This window comes from Alosa sapidissima, chromosome 21 (genome assembly GCF_018492685.1).
Source record: "Alosa sapidissima isolate fAloSap1 chromosome 21, fAloSap1.pri, whole genome shotgun sequence".
NCBI lineage: Eukaryota > Metazoa > Chordata > Actinopteri > Clupeiformes > Clupeidae > Alosa > Alosa sapidissima.
Genome location: NC_055977.1, coordinates 30,671,183 through 30,697,974, shown reverse-complemented (window position 1 = coordinate 30,697,974; position 26,792 = coordinate 30,671,183). Strand labels below are relative to the sequence as shown.

General features: G+C 38.9%; 1 protein-coding gene across 2 annotated transcripts in view; it reads left to right on the top strand.

Annotated features, from left to right (window-relative positions):
* The window catches only part of nup98 (nucleoporin 98 and 96 precursor), a 111,216-nt gene that overhangs the window by 68,211 nt on the left and 16,213 nt on the right, over positions 1 to 26,792 (top strand). For both annotated transcript variants that reach the window (XM_042076134.1, XM_042076131.1), the window contains 12 exons: positions 2,073 to 2,323; positions 3,074 to 3,187; positions 4,833 to 4,971; positions 13,338 to 13,515; positions 14,894 to 15,058; positions 16,337 to 16,561; positions 20,126 to 20,246; positions 21,635 to 22,043; positions 23,251 to 23,471; positions 25,196 to 25,477; positions 25,563 to 25,720; positions 25,867 to 26,007. In XM_042076134.1, the coding sequence (XP_041932068.1) occupies positions 2,073 to 2,323; positions 3,074 to 3,187; positions 4,833 to 4,971; positions 13,338 to 13,515; positions 14,894 to 15,058; positions 16,337 to 16,561; positions 20,126 to 20,246; positions 21,635 to 22,043; positions 23,251 to 23,471; positions 25,196 to 25,477; positions 25,563 to 25,720; positions 25,867 to 26,007 (2,404 nt within the window). The remainder of the gene's footprint in view (positions 1 to 2,072; positions 2,324 to 3,073; positions 3,188 to 4,832; positions 4,972 to 13,337; positions 13,516 to 14,893; positions 15,059 to 16,336; positions 16,562 to 20,125; positions 20,247 to 21,634; positions 22,044 to 23,250; positions 23,472 to 25,195; positions 25,478 to 25,562; positions 25,721 to 25,866; positions 26,008 to 26,792) is intronic.

Sequence of the window (26,792 nt, the reverse complement as noted above, 5' to 3'; positions counted from 1 at the left end):
GTAAAATTCAATGAAATGCCAGTGGTTTGCTTGTAATTGGCAAGTGTACGGTGTAAGCTGCATTATCGCCACCAACTGGGCTGGAGTGTCTACTATTCAAGCTCTCAAGGGAAGAATGTGCACAGTTTTACAACAAATGGTAAAACACCTGTTGGAAAGCATCTTTTGCAGTGATTTTTGTGTGAGCATATCAGTGAACACCCCTGACCACTCGGTGAGTTTCACGTCTTTGTAAACAAAAGTTTAATGCGTTTTAGGAAGGATTGTTCCAGTGCACCTATGCAGCGTTGTAGAGGTGGGGCGGTGCTACCACAGAAACTGAAAATTCTCAGGACAGCAGCATGTGTCCAAATTTCTATCTTAAACGTTCTATTTAATCATAAACTATCTGAAAACCGGGCTTTAAGTGTAAAATACCGAACTTTTCCTTTAAATGTACAGTTAGGAAAAAGTATTCATGTCCCTGGCAAATATTGATATAATGTTGGTTTCCTCTTGATAGATAGATAGATAGATAGATAGATAGATAGATAGATAGATAGATAGATACTTTATTGATCCCCAGGGGAAATTCAAGGTCTCAGCAGCATACATACAACACCAACACATTCTTTAACAGCAGAAAGAGTAATTAAAGTATATAATATATAAACACAACTAAGCAGTAAGGACAGTAGAAGATAAAGAATATGCTAAATATACTAAAATACAAATTATACTAAATATAAAATATGTTTATGTCAATATGTTTGTTCTGACTGAAAATGACACTGCCACATGCCAAAAGGTTTAAGACAATACATTAGAATCATGGAATCAGGAATTAAAGCTGCAGTTGGCAAGTCTGACTTAGCCAAAGTTTTGAATGTTTACAACTCTCATGCCCCTCCCCCACTACCACCGAGCACCCTCTCATCGAGTTTGTGCTCGTCAGTGCGCACCAGACTGTCAGATCTCACACAGCCCTGCACTGATTGGACCAGAAGAACTGGGAGCTATGGATTTTTGCCAACCAAATAAGTCTCTAGGTGAAGGTAGAAGTGAGGGTTTTTTTTTTCTAAAACCGGCTGATTTATGTTGGTCTGTCGGAGCATAGTATCGGTTTCAGTTAATATGGTCAAAATCTTACCAACTGCAGCTTTAACATTTTTATGAAAAATGGCATATTCAAACCATACAATGATCCTAAACATAGAACCAAACAAGGCAAGAAATGGTTAACAGAGAACAATAGCAACATTTTAGAGGGGTCCAAACCTCAATTCATAAAAAAAGTGAGCACAAGGCCAGAATGATGGCAAAGAATCATTCCTGCCTCAAAACCCATATTGCTGTTAAAGAATTGCAGTCTACAATCATTGTAGAAACATGAAGAGCCTTGGTAGGTATTATAATAACCATTTTGAGAGCTGTGATGGAAAATAAAGACGTTTCCATTGATTATTTAAAAAGGTCATGAATAATTTTGGACACGCCATTTTTCAAAGACATTTTAAAAAATATGGGAAAACACTTATTTTTATGATTCCATGTTTCTACCACATTGTCTTACAACCTTTTGGCATGTGGCATTGCTGTTTTCAGTCAGAACAACAATATTGGTCAAGAGAAAAACAACATGAAATCAATATTTGCCAGGGGTATGAATAATTTTGTTCCTAACTGTATATTGAAATGGCAAGGTTTTGCCCTGAACAAATAGAATTGGATGTAGGCCATTTCACCGCCAATGACTAAAGACATGGTTCCGTACATGGTGGAGAGAAATTAGTAAAATGATGCTCATCATGGGAATGTTGTTGTTGAGAGTGGTCATATGTAAATCTCACCATATATGCAAGCAAATAAGCTTGAAGAGCATTGTAATAGTCTAAAGACAACTGGCTCTGATCTTGTAAATCTGAGACAAAAAAGCTAGATGGAAGGCGCATACTCAAGAGAGCTTAAATTGGCCATCAGTCATTTTTTGCAGCTTTAGTTTAAATAAGTTTTCTTTAATGCTCTAATTAACCATTCAAACTTCAGATGTGATGACCTACATTATTATAAATGCTGACATACTGCTTCTTCAGTTGCATAGAGGAGTCTGAAGAAGTGAACCAATCAGACATGGTTGGTGAAGATTCTCCTACATTGCCAGAATCCCATGACCAGCAGAGCACGGTGTGTGATTTTAACTTATCTAAAACTGGAGGTGAGGAGGAAAACAGAAATGACAACACCTACTTGGACCCCATCAACGAGGAGACTTTCATGAAGGATGACTCTATTCCAGAGGAGCTACAGGAAGAACAGGATGCACAGAAGTCCCCTCACCCAGCCGGTCTGTGTTCATTTTTGTAAACTTTCCAATGCCATAAAGCTGTTTGAATTCACCTAGTTTAGTTAACATACTACAAGCACACTCAAGACAAAAAAAAAACAGTGTTTGGGTGAAAGTATCGGTTAGTGTTCTTTTTTTTTTGTGAAATCAGAGCTATGAAGACTCATGCTGTATACAACTGAACAATGACATCAAAAGATTGTATACAGGAGGAGCAACACCCCATCACATAGCCTATGGAGCAACGAAGCTGTAATAATAACCTTTGTGTTTTTGAATTGCAAAAAAACAAAACAAACTTCGCCCATGATATTGATCATGTGAAGATTTTGCGGCGGCACTCTTAATCTAGTTGAATGCGTGTAGGGGAAACACTGGTGTTTATTGCCTTATCTTGGACTCTGTGCCGTAACCACTAGCCTCTAACATGTGGTAGTAGCCTACTTAAATGAAAGGGAATCCAGACTACCCTCTCAACTTGGCACTCAAAATTTTAGGGTCACACGAGGTCACATATTGCATACCAATATATGCTAAATTTGAAGTAAGGTTACATAGATTAAATCCCCCAGAAGCCCAGGTACCTCTAGAAATAATCCTATGTATTATAATATAAATCCTAATAATTCTGACAATGTTTCTACTTCCTCCATCACTGAAGTCAATCATAGTTTTAGAATAGTCTATGAAAGCAAAGTAGTTGTTGGGGGAACTTTTTTCTAAAACTTTTAAGAACTTTTCTTAAAACAGGGGTAGTTCTCCACCGTGTGGGCTACTACACTATCCCATCTATGGATGAGCTCAGCAGGATGCTTAATGAGAATGGAGAGTGTGTGGTGGATAACTTCACCATTGGCCGGAAAGGTAAGAATAACATGCAATCTACACTTAAAATAATACTCTAGCCTGTAGACTTTGATTACATATCTTCATTTCTGTCATTTCATTAACAGTAAACCAGCCAACATTGCTACTTGATGGGTCTTACTAACATCACCATTCCATCAGGCATTTAGCTAGCATGCTGTTAACTCACAGCAGATATTTTTGTAATGTACGCTCAGTTAGTCTCTTTTTTTTAGCTGGCCCCTGAAAACCATTACATTATGACAAACCATTTTACACAGACCAGAACACCTCCTGTTTGCTTAATCATTTATCTAGCTTTATCTTACACTCCAGTGTTTCCTACAGTTTCCTCTGTAATTTTATTTTCATGTTGTGTGTAAATAAAATGAAAAAAGAATGTTGTACCTGGCTTTATCATATGTTCAGATCTATCTACCGAAAATATATGCAAAATCGTGCATATGTAATGAGATGATGCCTAATTTACATAATTAAACATTCAAATTAAAAAAAAAAAAATACATTTTTTGTTCATACTTGTGTAAGTGATCAACTGAGGAAGTTTCATGATGGTGTCTATTATTTTTAAAATGTTACTCTATTCACCTGTAGTGTCTCGCCTTATGCCCTGAACAAATAATGCAGGTATTAGGCCTACTGCTGCTTTACTAGGCTATTGGTTACACACTGTGCAGATGGATGCCCTGATTAGAAAGTGCTCCATTTTATTGACAAACTGTACTTGTGACACCTGGTCTGCTTATAGCTGTGTTAGCACCTATAACATTGTCCTTATCCTAGCACTATTCTAACATTATCTTAGGTTGGCCTATCCATGGATATTAACAAGCTTGCAATTGTCTTTTTCGGGTCAAATGACCTTTTGAATGGGTACTGCTATTTTGATGTAATCATACGATGAGCGCATCAAAATTGCTATTTTTAAAACACTAAGAAGGTTCGATACAACATGAAACTTTGCTTGAAGTATCACCAGGGTCTCTACACATGAACTCGAGCAATGAGAACATTGTTTGTGTACACAGAGTTTACTAAAAAGAAAGGTTTTAAACAACTCACTTTTAGGGATGCACCGATCCGACTTTTTCTGTCTCGATACCGATGCCTGGGCTTTGTGTATCGGTCGATACCCGATACCAATCCGATACCATAGTTAAATTAATAAACCACCATGTGGAAAAGACTAAAGGCATCAGGCCTGACTTAAACATTCTTTACCTAACTAAACATTACTTTCCTAGGACAAAATCTAACAAAATAACACTTAGTTATAAATTGAATGTATATTACTTTATTATTATTATTATTATTATTATTATTATTATTATTATTATTATTATACTGCTACAAGTTTAGTTATTACTAAATAATAAATCTAACAGGCAAAGACCTTTCTTTTTAGTAAACTCTGTGTACACAAACAATGTTCTCAATGCTCAAGTTCATGTGTAAAGACCCTTGTGATACTTCGAGCAGAGTTTGATGTTGTGTCGAGCCTTTTTTAGAGTTACGCTTTAAACTTGAAGGTATTTTAATGTGTGATTGCATGTGTTTGGTATTTTGATTGGTTTCTCACTACAAAATAATCCAAAAATGTGGATGTGTACACCTATTCTGCACATTTTCTTCTTTCTTTTAGGCTATGGCTCAGTATTCTTCCCTGGTGCAGTGAATTTGACCAATCTGAATCTGGATGAAATTGTGCATTTTCGACGGAAGGAAATAATTATATATCCTGATGACATGACCAAACCTCCGGAGGGGGAAGGCCTTAACAGGTAAGATTAAGATATTTAGTTGGTTTTTAATTGCCTGAGAAATGTTCTGCTGTATTTCAGTTCATTAATGCAAACTATTAACAGAAAATACATTGTTGGACCATAGCATTTGGGTTTTATTTTTGTTTAAGGGTCAGTGACGGATAAGGGTTGGTAAGATGAGAAAAGTAAAAATATGTTTAAACCTTTAAAACAAAACATGCCTGAGGTTTGCTAAAGTGTATACTTTGTATTTCTGTTATTCATATTATTTAATATGACGTGTATGCTATTTTTTAACAAAAGATAGAACTAATAGCCTGTTAAATTGTCAAATGGTTTAACCACAAAAATGACAAATATCTAATATTTCTAGAGCTCATGCAATTGCTCTCATGAAATTATTAGTTTATTTTGTAATATCCTATGAGAATATGTTTTTATTATATTTATTTTTAAATGTAAATTATATGGGTTTTTCATTGTACTGAGCAAGGCCATATGCTGTAAACATCTTGTTTTCTGTCTATTCTTTGACCATTTGAGTAAAAATTGTTTAAACAACCGTTATTACAGTAAAGTAGAGTATTAAATAATTATCCATATTCATTTTTTTGTACATTATTAGTATTTTAGACAAAATACTGGTTACACCAATTGACATAAATCGGTTACACCAATTGACCATGAAACATTTATAGCAATAGGACAAGAAATTGACACAGAAAATAGGCATCAAGGTAAACTGAATTGGATATTTTGATATGTATTCATGTCATTCATCATATTCCATATCAAATATCATTTCATAACATCAATGAAGAAACTTGTGTTCTATTTGATTTCAATTCAGTTCTCATACAATCTCAGTCTATACCCATTATTTTCAGAGAGGGAGATAAAGGGCCCTATTTTCGCGATGCAAAACCTGGCGCAAAGCGTATTATTATTCTGACGCAAAGTTTTTTCCTATCTTACACTTCACTTTTATTAAATAATGTACCCAGGGGTGTGGCAATTACCGATATAAGGTGTGGTCTGGCACATGATCTAAAAATTGCTATCTTATACTGTCTAAAAAGCATTACGCCACTGACCAAAAAAAGCCTGGTCTATAGCGAAAGGCGCATATGAAACACAGCTGAAGAAGCACTGTCACGAGATGTAAGCAGCAATTCCTCTGCAGAATAAATGTCCTTAGGTTATTTATTCAGTCATTCGAACATTATGGGGAGAAGTTTTGCTTTTTTTTAGGCTATGTTTTTGCTGGTAACCCATTTTCAGTCAATATTGAAATATAACATATGTCCTCCTCATTGGTTTAAAGCAGGGGTGGGCAAACTTTTTGGCTCAAGGGCCACACTGGGTTTTGAAAATTGGCCGGCGGGCCGCACAACAAGCCCCCACCCCACCCCCACGACACACACATAAAAAAAATACATTTTTTATAGCCTATAATTTAGTATGACAAAATATTTCTTTTAAAATATTAATTGCTTAAAAATACTGCTAATTTTATGCTGTTTAACAAATGTATAAATTGTGCACTGTCGCTTTAATTCACGTTTATTTCTCAATGATCTTCTGCCTGCTACGGTATGGCCCTCTTACACGTTTTAAATGGATAGTAGGTGGAACTACTGCTGCCTTCATGATTTCCTTTTAAAAGTTTCTTATAAGAAGGTGATTTCAATTATCAACAATGACAAGCCAGCTGGAACCTGCGGCTCTCTCTCCCTCTTGTGAGTGCAGACGCGTTCCCAATTAAATGGATCGCATGTTCACGTTAGATCTGCTGCAAAGGAGATAACTATAGAGTTAACTTAGTTTAACATGATGTTATCTCTATTTAACATGATGTTTTGACATTGACATTGTAAACGTTCTCTAAGGAGAGTGAAAAGCAGTTTGCAGTAAAGCTAACAAACGTCGTCTCTATCGCAGGAAAAAAATCGCGAGCAGCCTGATAACCAAATGAAATGCTCAGCGGGCCGGATGAAAGTCCTTGGCGGGCCGGATTCAGCCCGCGGGGCCGCAGTTTGCCCACCCTTGGTTTAATGGATGTTAAGCCCAAAACACACCCATGACTGATTAAGAAACATAAGAGCCACCTTTTTGCGCCAGGCACCTGACGTTTGATAACAAAACCACTCCGAATGTGGACTGGACAAATTCCTAAATGTATTTACACTATTTGCTAGTGACCATGCATTTTTATATTGCTAAATTAGGGCCCAAAGTGTGTGTGAGCGAGAATAAGAGTGAGTGAAAGAGTGGGTATGATCATTTCTTAACAACCAACCAACAGCAGGATCTGCGTTCACATGCACTCTGTGCAGGGCTCGAAATTAACTTTTTTTTTCCTCAGTGTCCCGCAGCTGTCCCGAATTCTACTTGGCACTGTCCCGGACTTAACCACCAGTGTCCCAAATTCAAGTTCTTGTTTTTTCCCATTCTATGTAATAAACAGTATAATAATCAGTCACTTGCACCAATTAATTAACTCATTCTGGTCCACCATAAGTTCTAAACACTTAATTTATTAAACACCATTTTATTAACATTAAATCATCTGCTGTTTCACACAACACTCATTTTCAGACGTTGCGCTTTTGACTCTTTTTTTGAGGTTGCACTAGACGTTTTTCATTGTCCGTCGTTTTGATGGACAGGTTTGTAAAACATTCCGTCAATAATCTATTTTCACGTGTCTTTAATTTCAATGTCAGTTTGGTGTGATGTCATGGCCACAGATCTAAGTGAAAACAATAATGGGAAATTACCACGAAGCTGGCCAATTTCTGTCTAACTTTACCGAAGTGAAGCTGTCAGATAGGCTACTCTCCGGTAATCGTTTATTTTCTCAATAGCCTATAACTTAGAACTGCCACAACGAAATGTCATATGCTAACTTAAATAACTGTTTTCATAGTTATAGGCTACCTTGCAACACTATCATTTTGTCAAATCGCAGTTGCAGTATGCTATTAAGCTCAGCATGGTAGGCTATTGGTGACGTTTCGTCTGTCACTGACAGAAAACACGCAACGTTTTAGTCAGAGGACAGTCATCTCGTTTTTTTAGAACACCAGTGTAACCTCAGGCCTACACTATCAGTCAAAAATGTTCGCAATGTCATTAAAACAAATGGCATTTCCTAGCCTACCTGCCTGCTAGTTAGGTAAGTTAACCTCTATATCGGAAATGACCCATTAGACCTACCGCCCGTGCCCTATGTTTGTGTCGGCATATGTGTCACTTAATATTTATTTTTATACAAAACCAAGACGGCGGATTCCTAAGGAAACGCAAGCACCCGTCCCATTTGGATATGTTATATTGTATTTGTACCAAAAATGACATTGTAGCCTACAGTGATCCAAAGAGCAGTAAACGGTGTTGTAGGCTGCGTAGGCCTATATAAAACCGCTTTCTTTATAGATCAGCTGGCTTTTGCCAGCTGCCCTGTCAAACGCCAGGTCAAATTTTGTATAATTTCATTCAGACAAGAAAGATACGTTTAGATTCCCATGTGAACAGTTTAGGAAAAAAGTACCTATTTAGAAATTTGCTTTGACATTTTTCTACTGTCCCAGAGATGTCCCAGACATCATTCTATTGTGTCCCGGGGGCATTTTTTATAGTCCCCGGGACATCGTTAATTTCGAGCCCTGACTCTGTGGCGAGACAAGTTTTTCTTGCTTGTAAGTGGCATCCATTGGGGGACAAGAGGTGCATTTTATATATAATAAATGTATTTATATTATTTATTTATAATTTGAACATACTGTTTACATACATCATTATAAAATATAAAAAAATAATTATGGAAGTTTAAATTTAAAACGAAAAGCTTTGACATTTCAAAAATCACTTAAATTACAATCTAATTAAACCTTTTTAAAGCTATTGTTCATGCTAAACAGTTAGTCACTATTTAAATTATAAAAATAACATAATTGGCACCTAAAATTACATACTCTTGGCCCTGAATCTGATCAAACTGGTCTCAAACAGAAAAGAGTCAAATGGTGTAACCGGTTACACCATTTGACATTTCTATTTAAAAGCAAAATTTGCAGGCATTATTATGGACAACTATGTACACACTTCACCTTTATGTGAATATTCAAACACAGTTTTTACATTAAATTGAATATTTTATGATTTATCAACATTTTTAATAGGTCATACCATTTGACATGTAACCTAAGCTTGCCTGGCCATGGCCTAAAAACACTATTATGTTACTTTAAGAGAGTTGCTAACCTTGACTCATAGCAGTTGGGGTCTTGAAGGGTCCTTCTCTATGACATAATTTCCTGTCACATGATTCTCTGACATAATACATACAAAATTGCTCCTTAAATGGTGGTTACACCACTTGACATTTTAAGTGGTTGATGTGACAGACACGATTCCCCATATTATTCAAACATTCAGAACAATGGGGTTTCATTACTTGTATTAAATATTGAAAAGTTCTTGTGCAAGATCATGCCAGATTATTTTAGAAGGGATTTTGGAGTGAATTTTACATTACATTACATTACATTACATTTGGCTGACGCTTTTTTAACCAAAGCGACTAACAACATGGATTTTGAATTTTACATTTTTTTCAGCAAGTGTAATTATTTGGTTCATGTTTTTGTGGTTACACCGTGTTGACAATTTTACCCAAATTCAGTTAATACTCTTTCAAAATTAAATAAATCCAAAACTTTAAGATTAGGGTTTGATGGAAATGATGATTTGTCAAATTATTTTCAAATTTTAACAATTTTAAATGTATGTAACCCATATGTACACAAAAAAAATGAGTCACGTCATTGACCCTTAAATAAAGTTATTATATAGCCACTGAAAACATCCGTCAGTTTGTCTTTATTGCCAGAATTCTGGAATATCAGTGGTCATAAGTCTCTGGGTGGCACTTTAATTAATGAATATCAGGACTCTTGCACAGTTATTTGTCCAATAACCACATCACTTTTACTTGACATTCTTACAAGAAATCGCTTTAGTCCAACCAAAACCAGACTTTTTAAAGGAGCGATTTGTAGGATTGTTACCGAACGTTCTGTAGGCTAAAATCAAAACACTGGTGAATGTTCTCAAGACTACCAGACGCGAGCCTCTTCTCGGTTGCAAGATGTAATGCAGACTTAGCTAACATTAGTGGACCTGCAGCAGTCCTTTAAATGCCTGTAAATATGTTATGAAATCGGACAAAATCAAAGTTCTTTTAGCTGGACTACTACATCCAGATAATGCAGTAGAAGATCAAATACCTCTTGGATGTATGCGGTCAATCGGACTCACATTAGCTGATGCACTCTGAGCATGCGTGCCTCAGGATAAAGCGAGACGGTCGGCTGAGAAAACGGATAGCCTGCTCTGTCTGAGTGGATATGCCTAGCCTAAATATAGGTCTGCCCATAGCATTGTTTTTAGGTTACATTGTCTGTATGGTGAAGTTATAACCAGACTTCTAGCAATGCAAAGCAGAAGAATATTGGGCAATATTCGTGGTTAGATGCATGTTAGATCTGAAGTAAATTGGGTTGTGATGGTCTGGCATTTTTAAAAAGTGGGTCCCCAGAAAAAAAGTTTGGGAAACACTTCTGTAAGCTACAAAACGATACTATCACCTTCACCTCGTTGAAGTCATACAGTAGACTAGGCTAAATCCGAGCCTACTTTTTTTTTTTTTTATCAAGCTGAGGCCAGAGATGATGGCCTTTGGGGAACAGTTTAGGCCTACTCAAAATGAGTACAAACAAATTTGGCGAAATCTCACACTTTTTTCCCTTTCCAATTTGCACAGTAATTTCATTAATTCCAATCGGAGGAAAGAAAGACACACATTTTTCTTGTTTAATTAATTTGGTAGTGTTATCTGCTAGCCTAATGCAAAACCATTTTCTGATATTTTGTATATTGGCTATATGAAGATATCGATGGGCATAAACAGGCCGCCCAATGCGTGAGATTTCAATTCGTTCACACACTTACACGCCACACCTTGTATTGCTGTTAATAACTAAATGCTAATAACACTTAGTGTTGTGAATATTTTCCTTTCCATATTAAAAATCCCAGGGGACACGAATCAATCAGAAGGAGATGGTATACAATATAAGAGTACCTTATTTTAAATATTCGCTAAAACCAATTGGAATAGAAAAATTAGAAAAGAAATACTCATTTTCGCCAGGTGAGATGACCCCCCCGCCCCCAACTTGAACTCAAGCATGATCTTCTGACACAAATTTGCATTTCTAGGAGAGAGAGAGATAGAGAGCATGCACGTAAGTGATGATTATTTCTGGTGGAAGCAGAATAATGGCTACCTACAACAATTGTTTCGAATAAGACAAAAAAAAGATGTAGGCAACAAATGAAATGTTAGGTATCCGTGCGATGTAGGTATCCGTGCACAGGGGGTTCAGACAGCAGGTAAAGTGAAATAAATCAACCTATTCTGTTCTTGCCGTTTGTCTCAACGATACAGCCCATACTGAAACTATAGGCCTAGAAAGCCCCAGACAAATAGGCAAGATGTTTTGTTGTGTGTCGGAAAATGAGACATTTTATTTATTTATTTTTCCCGAAAAGGGGCCACCCAGTGACGTTGGACCCCCAAAGCGCACTAAGACACTTGTCATTTTCCTTGTAGACAGACCCATGGCTACACTAGACCTAGACAGGCAACTGTGTTCTGTTCCTAGAGCATGCTTTCTCTGTCTATGATCTGCAGGGTTAGGGCCTCCTCGACGAGGAGATTGCCCGCAGATAATTTGCGGCACAATTGAATTGGTAGCCTATTATGGCCCCGTGGACCGAAAGAAAAAGAAACTAAACATTTTCCTGATTAGAAAAAAGTTCTTGTATATTTTTTTTGGGGGGGGCTTTTATGCCTTTAATGTGACAGGATAGTGGAGAATGACAGGAAGTGAGTGGGAGAGAGAGTCGGGGTGGGATCCGGAAAGGACCACGGGGCAGGAATCGAACCCGGGTCGCCGGCGTATGGGGCCTAGAAAATATTTCTTAATTTAGTGTCATCAAATAAAGAGACATCCAATTAGGAGGTAGTGGTGTCGGCACTCATTCAATGGGTGTGCGCGTCTGCGCAAGTCAAACTGAACCACTGGAGATGACGTGTGTAGAAGCAACAAACAACGTTATTTAAAACGAACGAAGCGGATCCTTGCTGTCCATGAAAACCGAGTCTCGTCTAGTCTAATCCAAAAATGGAAATAACAGGTCTTTGAATTGACATGCGAAATTAGACTGTTGTAGGCCTATAGCAGCAAATATCGTAGCAAATAGCCTTGTGATGACACAGCTTTTTGAAACATTTATTTCACTCTCGCTGAAGAAGGGGCTGTTGCGCAAACAAATGAATTAGGGTGATCTGCATCTCCGTTCACCAAAAGCTATGGTTTTGCTAACCCATTCGCACAATAAATAATTTCTGAAAGGTTCTCTCGGCATTGTTAACATGCAACATTTCTCCATGTGGATGTGGGGTAATGTCAAGCAGTGAAGGGATGGCCTATTGCAGGTAGGCAATATTCAGACAGAAGACGGGCACTGCTTTCTCTTGGTATTTCTGTCCCTTAATTTAAATTGTTAAAATTGTTGTTTTTAGTAGTCAAAATTTAATTTTCATGAGCCTAACCATTAATGAAAGTAAATGTTATAACAAACATAAACAAAACAGCCAGAAGCGCCCTTCATAAACAATAAGTTCTATCGTGACACTGCATGTCGTTTGGGGCAGCGTATCGGTAGGCTAGCCTATATTAAAAACAGAAGATTTTCCCATTGCTTCGGGATATAGGCCTACCCGTAATTCACTTTTGGATTGTTTCATTATAGTGCGAACTGTTGGGACTGTTGCAGGAGAACAAGTGTAGGCCTATCAGCCATCGAAATGAAAGCTCATCAGGGGGTAATATTGTGAAAACAACTGGAAAAACGTTGGGTAGGCAAAATATATGGTCCATACTGTAGCATACTGGCGCGTATAGACTCAAAACGGCAAAAAGCCGACGTTCCTAACCCTGCTCACAAGTGCCACCTGGTGGTTGTTTGGGTCATTGCAGCGTCACTTGGAAAATATAAATAAAAGACGTGTGATGTCATGTGAGAATCACCCGTGAAACCGAACAATTCGAAGTAGTACCCACTGTCGCTGAGCTATAACTGTAGCCTGGCTTAACTGTGCATGTAAACGTAGGCTAAGCTTCTTTGGTTTTTATCTATTTTCATCTACTTTATACTTAATTAGGTTTCTTGGGTGACATGAAAGGGGCTTTTAAAATGTTCTTGTTGTTTCCATTTGCCTTTCTTGACTTTCTTATCTTATCTGTAACTAGACGAGCTGAAGTGACTCTAGATGGAGTATGGCCAAATGACAAGACTACTTGTAGCCAGATAAAAAGCCCTGATCGTTTGGTCGACATGAACTATGAGGGAAGACTGGAGACAGCATCCCGGAAGCAAGGTGCACGCTTCCTTGAGTACCGACCGGAGACAGGTTCTTGGGTATTTGAGGTATGTGTTCATGTCCTGATGAAGATCAATGTTTAATTGTTGAAGATATATACAAGTTCTTAGATATGGGGGGGGGGGGAGAGTTTACATTAAAGGGCTCATAGAATGAATGAGTATTTTATCTTGCTCTGTGGTTACCATAGAAGATCCAAAAAACTCCATCTTAATTATACGGTTGTAAATGGGATTGCTTTTTTTTTTACAATCGCATTTACAACCCTATAATTTAGATGGAGAGTAAAACGGTCTGTTTTAGCAGATTTAGCACCCCCTCATGGTTTTCTGGACATCCACATGAATGATGAATTACCTTGCAGCCAATGATGAACAACAGCTTCCGTGAATCTTAACTGAAGTGAAACCCCATACACATGGAGCCGTGCATCAATTAGCCAGAATCATAGAAGAACTCAGATACTGAGGAAGATTCAGTCCCCCAAAGATTGGAATAAATGTTTGAGTGCGTGTTGTACATTTTCTCTACTTCAGCCCAGTGGCGTAGCCAGAAATGTTCAACTAGGTGGGCACAAAGCCAATTTGATTGAACATAAGAGAGGCCTAGATTAGATACACTATAAACATTAATCATAGGCATGTTATTTATGACATAAAAGTGGAAGTTATTGAATGTATTTGATCACAACTGACAAATTATGCAGAAACATTTTCAACCGGAGCAAAACAATGCATGAATGTAGCTTCGGGGCGTCACAAACACAACTGAGACAATAGATTGACCATATTGGACAACTTTTTATTGCATTGCCATGAACAAAGTAAAGGCAAAAAAGGTCTTTCTTTGTCGAACAAATTGGGATGCAATGTGAGCCTTGAATTGGATGCCGTGCAGAAATTTGCTACGATCTCAAAACCGGATTATGAACATGCTTTGTCATAGAGAAACACAAGATGGCGTTAGATTATAAACATGCTTTGCCACAAAAACACACAAAACGTGGGGAAAGTCAAGCTATATAAAGTTATTATTTTGCTGTCATTTCGTCTGTTTTATAACACAGAAGGATGTACTTGGTATTAAATGATAGCTCTGTGTCTCCTCTTTCATCTGACGTGTGGCATATCTATCCGATCACTTGTTCGCGAGTAATTCAAACGAGAGTAGGCTAATGGGTGTGCAGGTGAACGCAGAGAAGTATAGACCATATACTTCCTCCTTGGTGGCTGTAGCGGTCATGGCCGTGCATGTGCGCTTGTGTGTGCTTGTGTGTTTGAGTGTATGATGTTACTTCCCGGGCCAGAATAATGTAGGACCGGCCCTGATAGAAACCCAACCAAAGTGTTCTGGAGTACTGGTTGGGACTCTGCAGTGGTTAACATAACAAATCATAACATTATTTTTTTGTTATTGTTGTTGCAGGTCGCTCACTTTTCCAAGTATGGATTACAGGACTCGGACGAGGAGGAAGAAAGCCATTTGACAAAGACTGATTTAAAGAAAGTCAAGACTGGGCTTGCACCTCCAGCTGCAGTTTTGCAGCCAGCACCCCCAAACCCTCAGCAGCTGGGGTCTCAACTGTCTCAGGTATTTGGGCAGTTTCACTTCAACATCAGTATTGTTCATATTTATATAGTGTGTGTGTGTGTGTGTGTATACACACACACACACACACACACACACACACACACACACACACACACACACACACACACACACACACACACACACACACACACACACACACACACACATATATATATATATATATATATATATATATATATATATATATATATATATACACACACACACACACACACACACACACACACACACACACACACACACACACACACACACACACACACACATACACACATACATACACATACACATACACATACACATGGAATTAAATGCTCTTAAACTGGGCTGGTGCGTTTTGTCGAGTTCAGAGACAAAAGCAATGTTTGACGTGGCTTTTAAGAAACGTTCAGTGGCCTGATCAGTAGTCCGTGTAGGGTACAGTTTAACATGTAATGTGAACACTGTTCACACAACTTTATTGGTTGGTTAAACACACTAGCACAATGCCACAGTCTGGGCCTGGGCCTAGGCTGCAGGTTAAAACATTTCAAACCAATTTTACAAATTAAAGCCTAGTCTACCCTATTATGGTTATGGGATTTTGAAGACACCTTTGTCCAAAGCGACACACAAATACAAATATAACATAATATTTCAAATTTAACAGGGAACAGATTAGAATGTCTTTAGACCCCTCTTTAACGACCCCAGACGACCCAAAACTACCGCAGGAACGGAGAGCACTGGGCAACTCATTCCACCAACATGGAACCACTGAGGGAAAGAGTCTTGAATTAGACCTACGTGTTTATGACTGGTCGACATAACAGACGCTCATCAGGACCGCAGTGGGCGATTGGGGATGTACGCATTGATTATTGAATTAAAATAACTAGGAGCAGATCCAGTCCGTGTCCTATAGGCCAAAGTGAGAGATTTAAATTTAATTCTGGCTACTATAGGGAGCCAATTCTAATAGTCTACTATAAAGTGTCCATTAGGCCTATGAAATCTTCAGAAATGTACAGAAATGTAACTTCAGACCTTCTCACCTTTTTCACCCCTGACCTGTTTTCATGCCTGTCAAATGCATTTACAAATGTGGTACTTACATGTATATTAACTCTTGTTTTATTTTTAAGAAGCTCATATTTCAATAGATGAGCAAGTGAAAATATGAGTGTTTAAACAGTGTGCTAACTTGTTTGAAAATGCTTACTCTTTTTTTGGCATACATTTTACTCAAAATGTGTGCATGATCTCTGTCTTTATCAGAATTTGGTTTTACCTGAGCTTCTGGGCCATGTGTCGGAGATGGATAGTGACATGGCGGACATTACTCAAGAGCCCACTGTAGATGTTTTGGAAGAGGAAGATTTTGGAAGTCCTGTGGCATTAGAGCATCAGCTGGCAGACCCTGACACTCTTGTCCATCAACCACTTATGTCAACTTCAAGTCACATCCCTTCTTCCATGGGTATCAACCCTCACACACTTCAGGTATTAAACTGCTTGCAAACGGTGTGATTTCATGATGCTGGTGTTTTATTTAAAACCAGTAATGTTTTAAAGGGACACCAGGCAACATTTTCGTGTTAATTAATCATCTTTGTAAGTCGGTATATGGTTAAATGACTCATTACAGTTAGAAAGTCAAGACAGGAACCATCGTCAAAATTTCGGTGTCCACCACTAGTTCATCCAACACAAACCAGAAAAGGGACTAAACACCGGAATTATCCTTCAAGCATGTCATCATTTCTCACCTAGGTCATTGCGTTTTTGTCACGTATCATTATAGTTGTTCTGAATCGGTTTGCAAACCTGTACAAACAAAGTGATCAATAATAGTTCAGTAATAGTCCCATTTTCCAGATCTTTGAAGATCAGTTTGGTCTGCAGCAGTCAACAATAACATACAAACTCATTATTTGGTCATTTTAGCACCAAATGGTCACATCACTTTACAGTGATTCTCTTAGTTATTATGTTTACATGGACATTAATATTCCAACTATTGACCTTGATCAGAATAAGACAATATTGCGATTATGGGGTTGACATGAGTTGATAGAATATTCCATTTGTTTTCCCGTTTACATGTAACACAGCATAGTCTGATTGTTACTAGTAAAAACTGTTGATTTATATAAAATATTCTGCATTGAAAATTGTAATAGTACGTAATGCGACTAAGGTGTATGTTTTTAAGTTCATAAAAGGTTTGAATGCCTGAAGACACACCATATATATGTGGGAGCACTCCCATATTTATAACCACTTGAAAAATCATTAGGTATTTGTAATTTTTCTCTTATGTGAAGTATCAAAATATCATGTGTAAATGTCCGACCATGACTGCTGTTTGTGAAACTTCTTTAAAATTCTCTAAAAACAAATGTGCTTTCTGCTCTATCTGGCATTTTTTCAAAAGTGTTTTGTAGCTCTGTAAAAATTGGATAAAAATTAGAAGATGAAGGAGTGAAGGCAGCCAAGAGGAGGGCAGGAAGGTAATTGCAAAGCAAAAGATTCACTGAAAGAAAAAGCCATGTGGTAGACCAAAATGTGGAGAATACAATGCAATCAAGCATTTTGGGCAACTCTAGCCATCATAATGCGAGAAATTCCCACACATTTTACAGCACTGTCTGACGTTAATATAATAATGGAGCGGCCTGAATGCGGGACTATTGACTGGACGGACCATCTCTGACTTCAATTGAACCCCATGCAGAGACGCACGCAGTGACTCACTCACTCACTCAGACACTCACTCACTCACTCACTCACACACACAGACACTCACTCACTCACAGACACTCACTCACTCACAGACACTCACTCACTCACAGACACTCACTCACTCACAGACAGTCACTCACTCACAGACAGTCACCACACAGACAGTCACCACACAGACAGTCACCACACAGACAGTCACCACACAGACAGTCACCACACAGACAGTCACCACACAGACAGTCACCACACAGACAGTCACCACACAGACAGTCACCACACAGACAGTCACCACACAGACAGTCACCACACAGACAGTCACCACACAGACAGTCACCACACAGACAGTCACCACACAGACAGTCACCACACAGACAGTCACCACACAGACAGTCACCACACAGACAGTCACCACACAGACAGTCACCACACAGACAGTCACCACACAGACAGTCACCACACAGACAGTCACCACACAGACAGTCACCACACAGACAGTCACCACACAGACAGTCACCACACAGACAGTCACCACACAGACAGTCACCACACAGACAGTCACCACACAGACAGTCACCACACAGACAGTCACCACACAGACAGTCACCACACAGACAGTCACCACACAGACAGTCACCACACAGACACTCACCACACAGACACTCACCACACAGACACTCACCACACAGACACTCACCACACAGACACTCACCACACAGACACTCACCACACAGACACTCACCACACAGACACTCACTCTCTCATCACAATATCTATCACGCTAACTATCCCACTAACACTATCCATCACAGATCACTATCCATCATACTATCTATCTATCTATATCCATCGTCTGTCTTCTAGTCTCCCCATCTAGTTAGCCTAACTTCTGTCTCACTCTTTTAAGCTTTCATTCTGCCATTGTTAGTCTGTCTGTCTGTATCTTTTCATTTCTTTATCTTTTATTCTCTTCCTTTCCTCATTTTGTTTCATAAACGGACTACAAAAGAAGTCATGTGACTTTACCCTTCGACGTTACTCACGGTAGCATGGTTTGTTTATTAGCCTGGTTAGCATTGACACTTAACACTTACTGCCAGCTCTTCATGTGAGTAGGAGCACAACACAAGTTATCCTGACATAAAGGTAATCACCATGCCGTTTACATTGCGCTCCTTTATTACAAAACTATGTTAAGCCAGTCAAGCAAACTGACCGTTTTGATCAGTTAGAGATGAAGCGCCCAAACCGGTGACTTCGCATGCAACTGTAGTTCGTAATCACCATGTTACAAAAAAAACTCAAAACAATTAAACTGATCCTAAAAATAAGGTATGACCACTAGAAGCAATAGAGGTGACCCCAGTGCATAGCAAATGGAAGGCATTAAATTAAGGTCCCAATGTGCCCCGAGATATATTTTTTTCTATAAAAAATCCCATCCACTCCTCTAAACTCTAGGAACACAACCAGTAGGTGGCGATGAGATTACTTTTTACTTTTTTTTTTTTACATTTAAATGATTAATATTATGTAGGCCTTTATGAGCCTTTATATATTAAACAACTGTATTTTATCTGATTCTTCAGTATCAATATGCAACACTACCAGCATTTTTGTTCAGTTTGGTCATTTCAAAGTTTCCATGGGAAATCTAAACATTTTTGAAACGGCAAAAAAACAATCTTTTTGTGCAATTACTAATTTAGGTTAGTTTTAGCATTACCCACCATTAAGACTTCAGATGCTGTTTAAGTTCTGATTTCAGTGGACAATTTGGTTGTAATATTTCAATAGCACTCACCTACAGTTATTTTATAGTTATGAGATCTCTCCATGATTAGGACAAAAAAGGTTTTGTTTTTCTCCTGTTAATGCAGTCCTATTGCATGGCATGCATGCCACAAGATTTTCAGCGCTATTGCTACACCTGTAGGCTACGGAGAAACAGGGAACACTGAATAGCCACAGAACTTTTGCAAATGATATGCTTCCATTGGCTACACCAGACGAGCAATCTTTTTTTTTTTTCTTTCACTGTCTATTTGAATGGGAAGGGCATTCGGAGCCAAAGGCTAAAATTTAACCCTGCTACAATTTGTAAAGTATCACCAATATCAAGTTAATGTTAGATGTCCTGTATCTATTCAAAAATTCAGAGTGGAGGATGTTTTAGAGCGTGATTTGCAGGCTATTTTTAGAAAGTGTGCTGCGGGTGCCTTAGACCCCTGCTTTGGTCATTCCTCATCGTTGCTGTGGCAAGTCATGAAGGGGATATCACGACTGCGATGCTCTAATCTTTCTACTTTTCGTTGAAACGAGCAGATCATGAAGGCATCTTTGTTTGTTGGGGATGATGATGGAGACCCTTTCCAACAGGACGCATCAGAGCCTCAGATGTCCTCATCTCTTCAAACTCTGAACGTAATACAGGAAAGACGTTACGGTGAGAGCCTCTCCGTTGTGTCTGGTCATGCATAAATGTTGTACGTACACCATGTTAAAAAATGTGTGACGTATTAGCGAATTAAGTAAGTATTAATACAGCACATTTTTAATGTGTAAAGTGCAACACAGCGTTTTACCCTAAGATATTGAGAGATAACAAACAATTAAAACGAAAACATGTTAAATCAGTTTATTGGTTACATTTATCCAGCTGAAATGTTCATAGGCAATGATGGTGAGGCTCTTTATTATTTTATTTTTTGGGCGGCTTGCCTTTCTTCAGATAGGATAGTGAAGACACTGACAGGAAGCGAGTAGGAGAGAGAGATGGGGTGGGATCGGCTGTACTCGAACTTGGGTCCCCGTGGGCACTTGGACCCGAATGTGGTATGGGTGCTGTGGCCAGTTGCGCAGTTCAGCAGCTCTGTGAACGTTTAAATACGTCGACCAAAGAAGTTGAGTGCATATGCTCAGCGTCATATCCAGAGGTTGTCTTTGGAAAAATAGACGTATGAGTGCTGCCAGCATTGCAGCACTCATAACATGAAATGTTAACTTTAATATTAGGAATGGGGAAATAATTGCTGGATTAATAATAAAAAAAAGTGTTTGATTAGTTAAATAATCAGAAAAAAAAAAACTTGGGCAGTGACTATCTAATGCTGCTAAAGATGTAATGCAGCACAAATGGAGAAATCTTTGCATGTCTACAAATGGAGGAATTGGCTATATTTCCTCTCTGCATGCTAATCCATGTGTAACGGAGGTGAACTGAGCTAGCATGCTAGTTGCCCGTGTAAATCCTCACATCCCTAACCTTAAGCCTGGGCTTTTAGCTCAGTGGTTAGAGCGTTCGACTCCCATGCCGGTGTGTGTTGAGGTGGCAGGTTCGAGGGCTGTGAGCAGCGGACGAATTACGACCTCTGTTACACATGGATAAAGATCATCAACTCGTAACAGGGTGAACGGCAATTCTGCATTCGCTCTATCGGCTATAACTGCACTATGTAAGTTTGCCAGATCGGGTAGCGGATCTGTAGTTCGATGGAATGAGACATAAGAAACTACAAATTTGACTTGCATCTGATTCGCAATACATCGTACTTTTATAAGTCATGCAAAATATTCTACCTTGTCTGTGGACATTGTTATTTGCAAAGCCGGTGCTGGATAAACAAATAGCGTGCGTGCGACAGAGGGAAAGTTCTTTCGTGTTGCTTTAAGGAAAGCATGTCATTTGCAAAGTAATTCCAAATTGAAATGGTATATAGTATATAAATTATTAGATATTTTAAAACAAAATGCTGTAACTATTACATTGAGCAGTCTGAAAACATTTTGATGGATTGTGTTTTGTTAACTGTAAACATGCTTGTGATTTTTCAGGACTGGGCAACACCAAAGGCCTTTTGACATATCGCCAAGAAGCACAGTGTAATGCCTCACCTGCAAAGCAAATCAAACAATTTTTTATGAGCTCTGACCCATACATGGCTTTGTCAAGCCACTGCCTCTCACATACTCAACCAGTGTTAGAGGCAACTATGCGCACAGTGGGAGTACGCCATCTTGGTGGCCCTGTACCTATTGCAAACTCGGTGACTCAGGGTAAATGCCGGCTGCTCATGGATGCTGCCTTGTTTGCCGGCCGCTCATTCCGTGTTGGTTGGGGCCCTGGATGGAAGCTGGCACACAGTGGTGAAGCACTCTCTACCAACGGAGCCTCAGACATCACCAAGGAACAACTCTGTGTTGACGGTATAGGCTTTTCAGCTAAACCAACCACAAGCAAGACGTAAGTGCCAGATATTCATGTTGTCCGCCTGTCCTACACTGATGTTTTGAAGGATTGTGATGGTTAGTTACTCAAACAGTAATTCGCTTTTATTTGTTAGGAAGATCACGCGGTAATGGAGTTACACTCCCAATAGATTTCTTGGTGCCACTCAGCAATTAATGAACCAAAATTTAAGAACAATATGTCCATTTGTACAGTGGGTTGCATAAGTGTTCACCCCCCCATGCTAAATTTGACTAAAAAGAGGAATTAAAAAAATCATCTTAATGCCTTAATTAAAAAAATGAGGAAAAATCCAACCTTTTAGGACACCAATTTTCTTTGTGAATGAATAATATATCATTATACATTATATATAAAGGCCAGTTATTTCATGGAATCAGGATACTATGCATCCTGATAAAGTTCCCTTGGCCTTTGGAATTAAAATACCCCCACAATACATCACATCTCAACCCTTGTTTCAGCGGCACTGGATGGTGACTGTCTGCGCTCAACAACGTATTTTTATCAGTCTCTTTTCGAAACACTAGTGGATATGATTATGTTGTTTCAAGATTAAAACATCTAAGAAATGTATTGACTGTAAATCCCTCTCTGATGAGAACTTGATGGTTTCCAGTCTTGAGTTCAGAAAATTTGTGAACTCCAATAGCTCGGTCTCATTCCCTTTCCAAATCAAGAAACGGTCATCAATTTATCTTACCCAAAATTTGACAAAATGTTTATAAGGATTATTATTATACACAAAATCCAGTTCAAATTTCCCCATAAATAGGTTCACATAGCTTGGTGCCGCTGAAACGAGTGTTGCCCCTTAGTCAATTATACCGGGTCCGGCGTATCTGCGAGACAGATGAGGAATTTGAAAAACAGTCGACAACTTTGCTTAACCAATTTCGATCACGGGGTTACCCTGAAGAATGGTTGACCCCAGCTTATGAAAAAGTAAGAATATGAAGTATTCAAATGACTAAATATTTTTAGCTATTAGTATTATGCAGGTCATGCAATACAATTATTAACAAACTATAAAGTTTATGAATTCCAAAATATGAAATAGAAACATATGACACGTCATAATTTTTTTTGTGTGTGTGTGGAGGGTCGAGCAGAGTCTAGGATCGCCACTGATGTGAATGATTACACAATATACAATGTTACCGACTTTACTCTTCTGATATTTAACCCTCCTCTGTTGTAGTGGTCCCTTCCAAGTCCACCTCGAGCAGTTGGGAAGTCTAGAATCCACGGAGTCAGAGTTGGACCAGTTTTTGTATCGGCAACCTCTGGAGATTAGCCAGAAGTACGGTACCATCAGCACTGAGGAGAACTGCCCCTTTATTCAGCCGCAGCCTGGCGTGCATGCGCTTCACGATTATGCTCAATGGATTACCAAGGTCAATGAAGATGGCAGCAGGAATGGTATGTTGCACATTCTGAAGAAAGCGCTAATGTTCAGTTTTGAAATTTGTGATAAACAGTAGTAGAAATTAGATTCTAACCAACATGTATACAGTATGATCTAGAATAATGATAAATGGCATGACAGTGTTTTTATTTATGCAAATTTAAAACCGGTCTATTGACCGCACCCAAGTATCTGCCACGGTACCCAATAACCCAATCAAAATCAGTTTGTGCTTTAATCTAGGGCTGAAACGATTACTTGAATAACTCGAATAATTTGATTACAAAAAATGATCGAGGGAAATTCTCTGTCTCGAGGATTCCTTTAATTTCCATCACTTGCGTTATGTGGCCTGCTCAGCTCAGGGATTATTGCCTCACAGACTGTACTGACACGCACCCCACTTTCAGAATTAATTTTTTCATGCAGTGGCCAACTTTGAGATTTTGGGCTTGTTTGCTACCTTAGCATGTATTCGTTCACACTACAACAACAACAAAGTCTGGTTTACACATGTAGGTGTTTATTTCATTACATTTTGTCTACTTGTGCCTGTATATTTCTCCTAAATTCACCAAAAGTTAGCATTCTAACGTTGTATGCAGTACTGTGACCGTGATCCGAAACATACAGTATCATGTGTAGTACCATTGGAAAGTTCTGTTTTTCCTGCATGATTATGTGCAATCTAAATATGGACACTTCCATTATATCAGTAACCAATCACGAAAGTTCAAAGGCGAGTCTCTAGGCTGAGAACGGAATCTCATTGGCTGTGTTTCAAGGCCGTTTTCTCAAAATCAGTTTTGTCATTCTCCAGTATAAGAAAAGTGAAGATCCACTCACTGGAGAGCTCCCATTAAAGATTTTTTTATTTAAAGATTTTTATTTTATTTACAGTGACGTTTCAAGCCCTTACTGCCCGGCCATTTTTGTCCAGTGTTCACATACATTTGGACAGATCAGACCAAGCTTCATCAAGCCATCTACATGGCATTTACATACATTTAAAGGCATTCGGCTGACAGTTAGTGCTTGACATGAAACTTCCTGTGATTGTTTATATCCATGTGCCTTACTTTGTCTTTATTGGCGTACTACCGTGAGAGCACTTTAATGCAGCGCCCTGTGTGCTTACTGCCAGAGTGCGTACATTTTTAACAGAATAGTGTTGTCTCATATCGAACACCAACTCCGTGCACTTAACTGAAATGACAATTGCAACATTTAAATATAACTTTATTGGTGTCCTCTATTCGACAGTGACATGGTCGTACTGTGTCAAAACATGAACAGTTTATGTATGTTGTAACTTGTTTGTACCTCTGAAAGGGTGTTTTCCACTGATGTTGCTTCAGCTTTCTCAAATGCTCCCTCCCCTTCCGCTATATAGCCAAGATGGTGTCTGTTGAGGGCCAAAAGTGTCCAACGTTCCACACTTAGCTTTTTGACTGTTATGAGTGACCATCCGGGGACTAGTGGGGCACTTTGTGTCGGAATTTTCAGTGTAAACGCCCTCACGCACTTAAATTAGGTATTTGCAGTGCAGAAGTACACCATTTGAGACAGTGTCTGACACAATGAAGTTGTCATGGCAACTCTGGCATGCTAAGCTACGTGGCCCCCACATCGCTACTTGCAGCTATATTTCTATTTCTGTATGACATGAATTGTTTGACTCATTATTTGTAGAGCATTTAAAGGATCACAATTCTGTGTTTGGTTTATCTGTGTTCAGCTGTGCTGAGCCATTGGCAGCAGGTATGGACTCTCTGCAAGGCACTGTGGGGTGGACTTACTGAAGCCAGTGAAGAAGAGAACGTTGAACAAAACTGTTGTGGCTCTTACAAACAGCAGCTAGAACGACGACAGAATTTCTCTGCATGGCTTGCTTGTGCAGCTGAAACGCGTATTTGCCAGGAGCTTGGTGTGGCAACCCAGCATAGCCCAACAGAGGCCATCTTCAGCTACCTGACAGGACACAAGATTAGTGAAGCCTGCAAGCTGGCACAACAAAGTGGTTTGTTAATTTTCAGAGAGGGTGGGTTACAAATAACTAAGGTTGTGTGTTTTGTCAATATGTCTTAAATTCTGAATGTTTGCAGGGGACCACCGTCTGTCTTTGCTGTTGTCTCAGGCAGCAGGCTTGCCATATAGCCAAGATCTTCTGGCACTTCAGCTTGGTGACTGGAACAGGATGCAAATAGGTTCTTGTCTACAGGAAGAGAGACTCCGTATTTATGCCCTCTTGGCAGGCAAACCAGTATGGCGTTCTTATTGATCTACAGTAATTTCAATTTATAGTGTATAGGATGATTTTTTTTATTTTAAATTACTTCCCTGACTTGCTGAATTTTTTTTCACCAAATAAATATGCAAAGTACCCTTTGTTTATTCTTTCTCCCATAGGTATGGCAATCTGGTAACAGCTGTATAAATGTTTGTGCGGAGCTGGACTGGCAGCGCTGTATCGCGGTGCTGTTATGGTACATGCTTCCTCCCACTGCCTCTATTTCTGACGCACTGACCAAATATGAGACCGCTTTTCAGGTAAGCATTACTTGTTGCTCTTTTTTCCTTACTGAATGCTACAAAAATGTGAAATCAAGTGGACAGATCTTCAAATATCTTGCCATTGTTGTAAATTGATTAGAAAATATTTTTTTATTATAGCCACCCTTTATTTACAGTTAAGAATTTAGCAGTTGTTTTTATCCAAAGCGACTTATAAAAAGGATTAACATTCAAGCTACATTGCAAAGAAGACCTTAGGTAACAATGAATACTGGGTTGTTGGGAGAGGTTGAGTTGGGACTGTTGCTCTGGTAGCATTTGATGGGTCGTTCCACCATTGAGGAACTACAAATGAAACTAATCTGTGTGTAAGGGTGACAGTGCCAGACAGCATAAATAAAATAATTGAACTAATAATGGGAGCTATCTGGTGTGTGGATGATCCTTTATTCTTTAGTGCCAGACAACATTTCTTGGAGGAACACAGTAGTCAAGGGGTGACCTGCCTTTACGAGAGCATTAAGTAAGAGAGCAGACCCAGCAATCACTTTGTAGTGATTGTAATATAGTGAACTTTAGTGATTGACTAACAAAGGTAGCAAGTGGATCTCAATGAACAGCAGTGGTAATGTGCCCTTTTTGGTTGATTGAGACACCTTTGTTTTTTGGACCTCTGTTTAACCCGTTTCGTCCCGTTAGCCAAGGCAAAAGATAACCATGAACTGTACTAAGAGCAGGGTGGTGTGTTAGGCTTTTTACAGCCTCATTTTTTTATATTGAGTAGTGCAAAGCAGCACAACTGCACAACAGAGGCAACATGT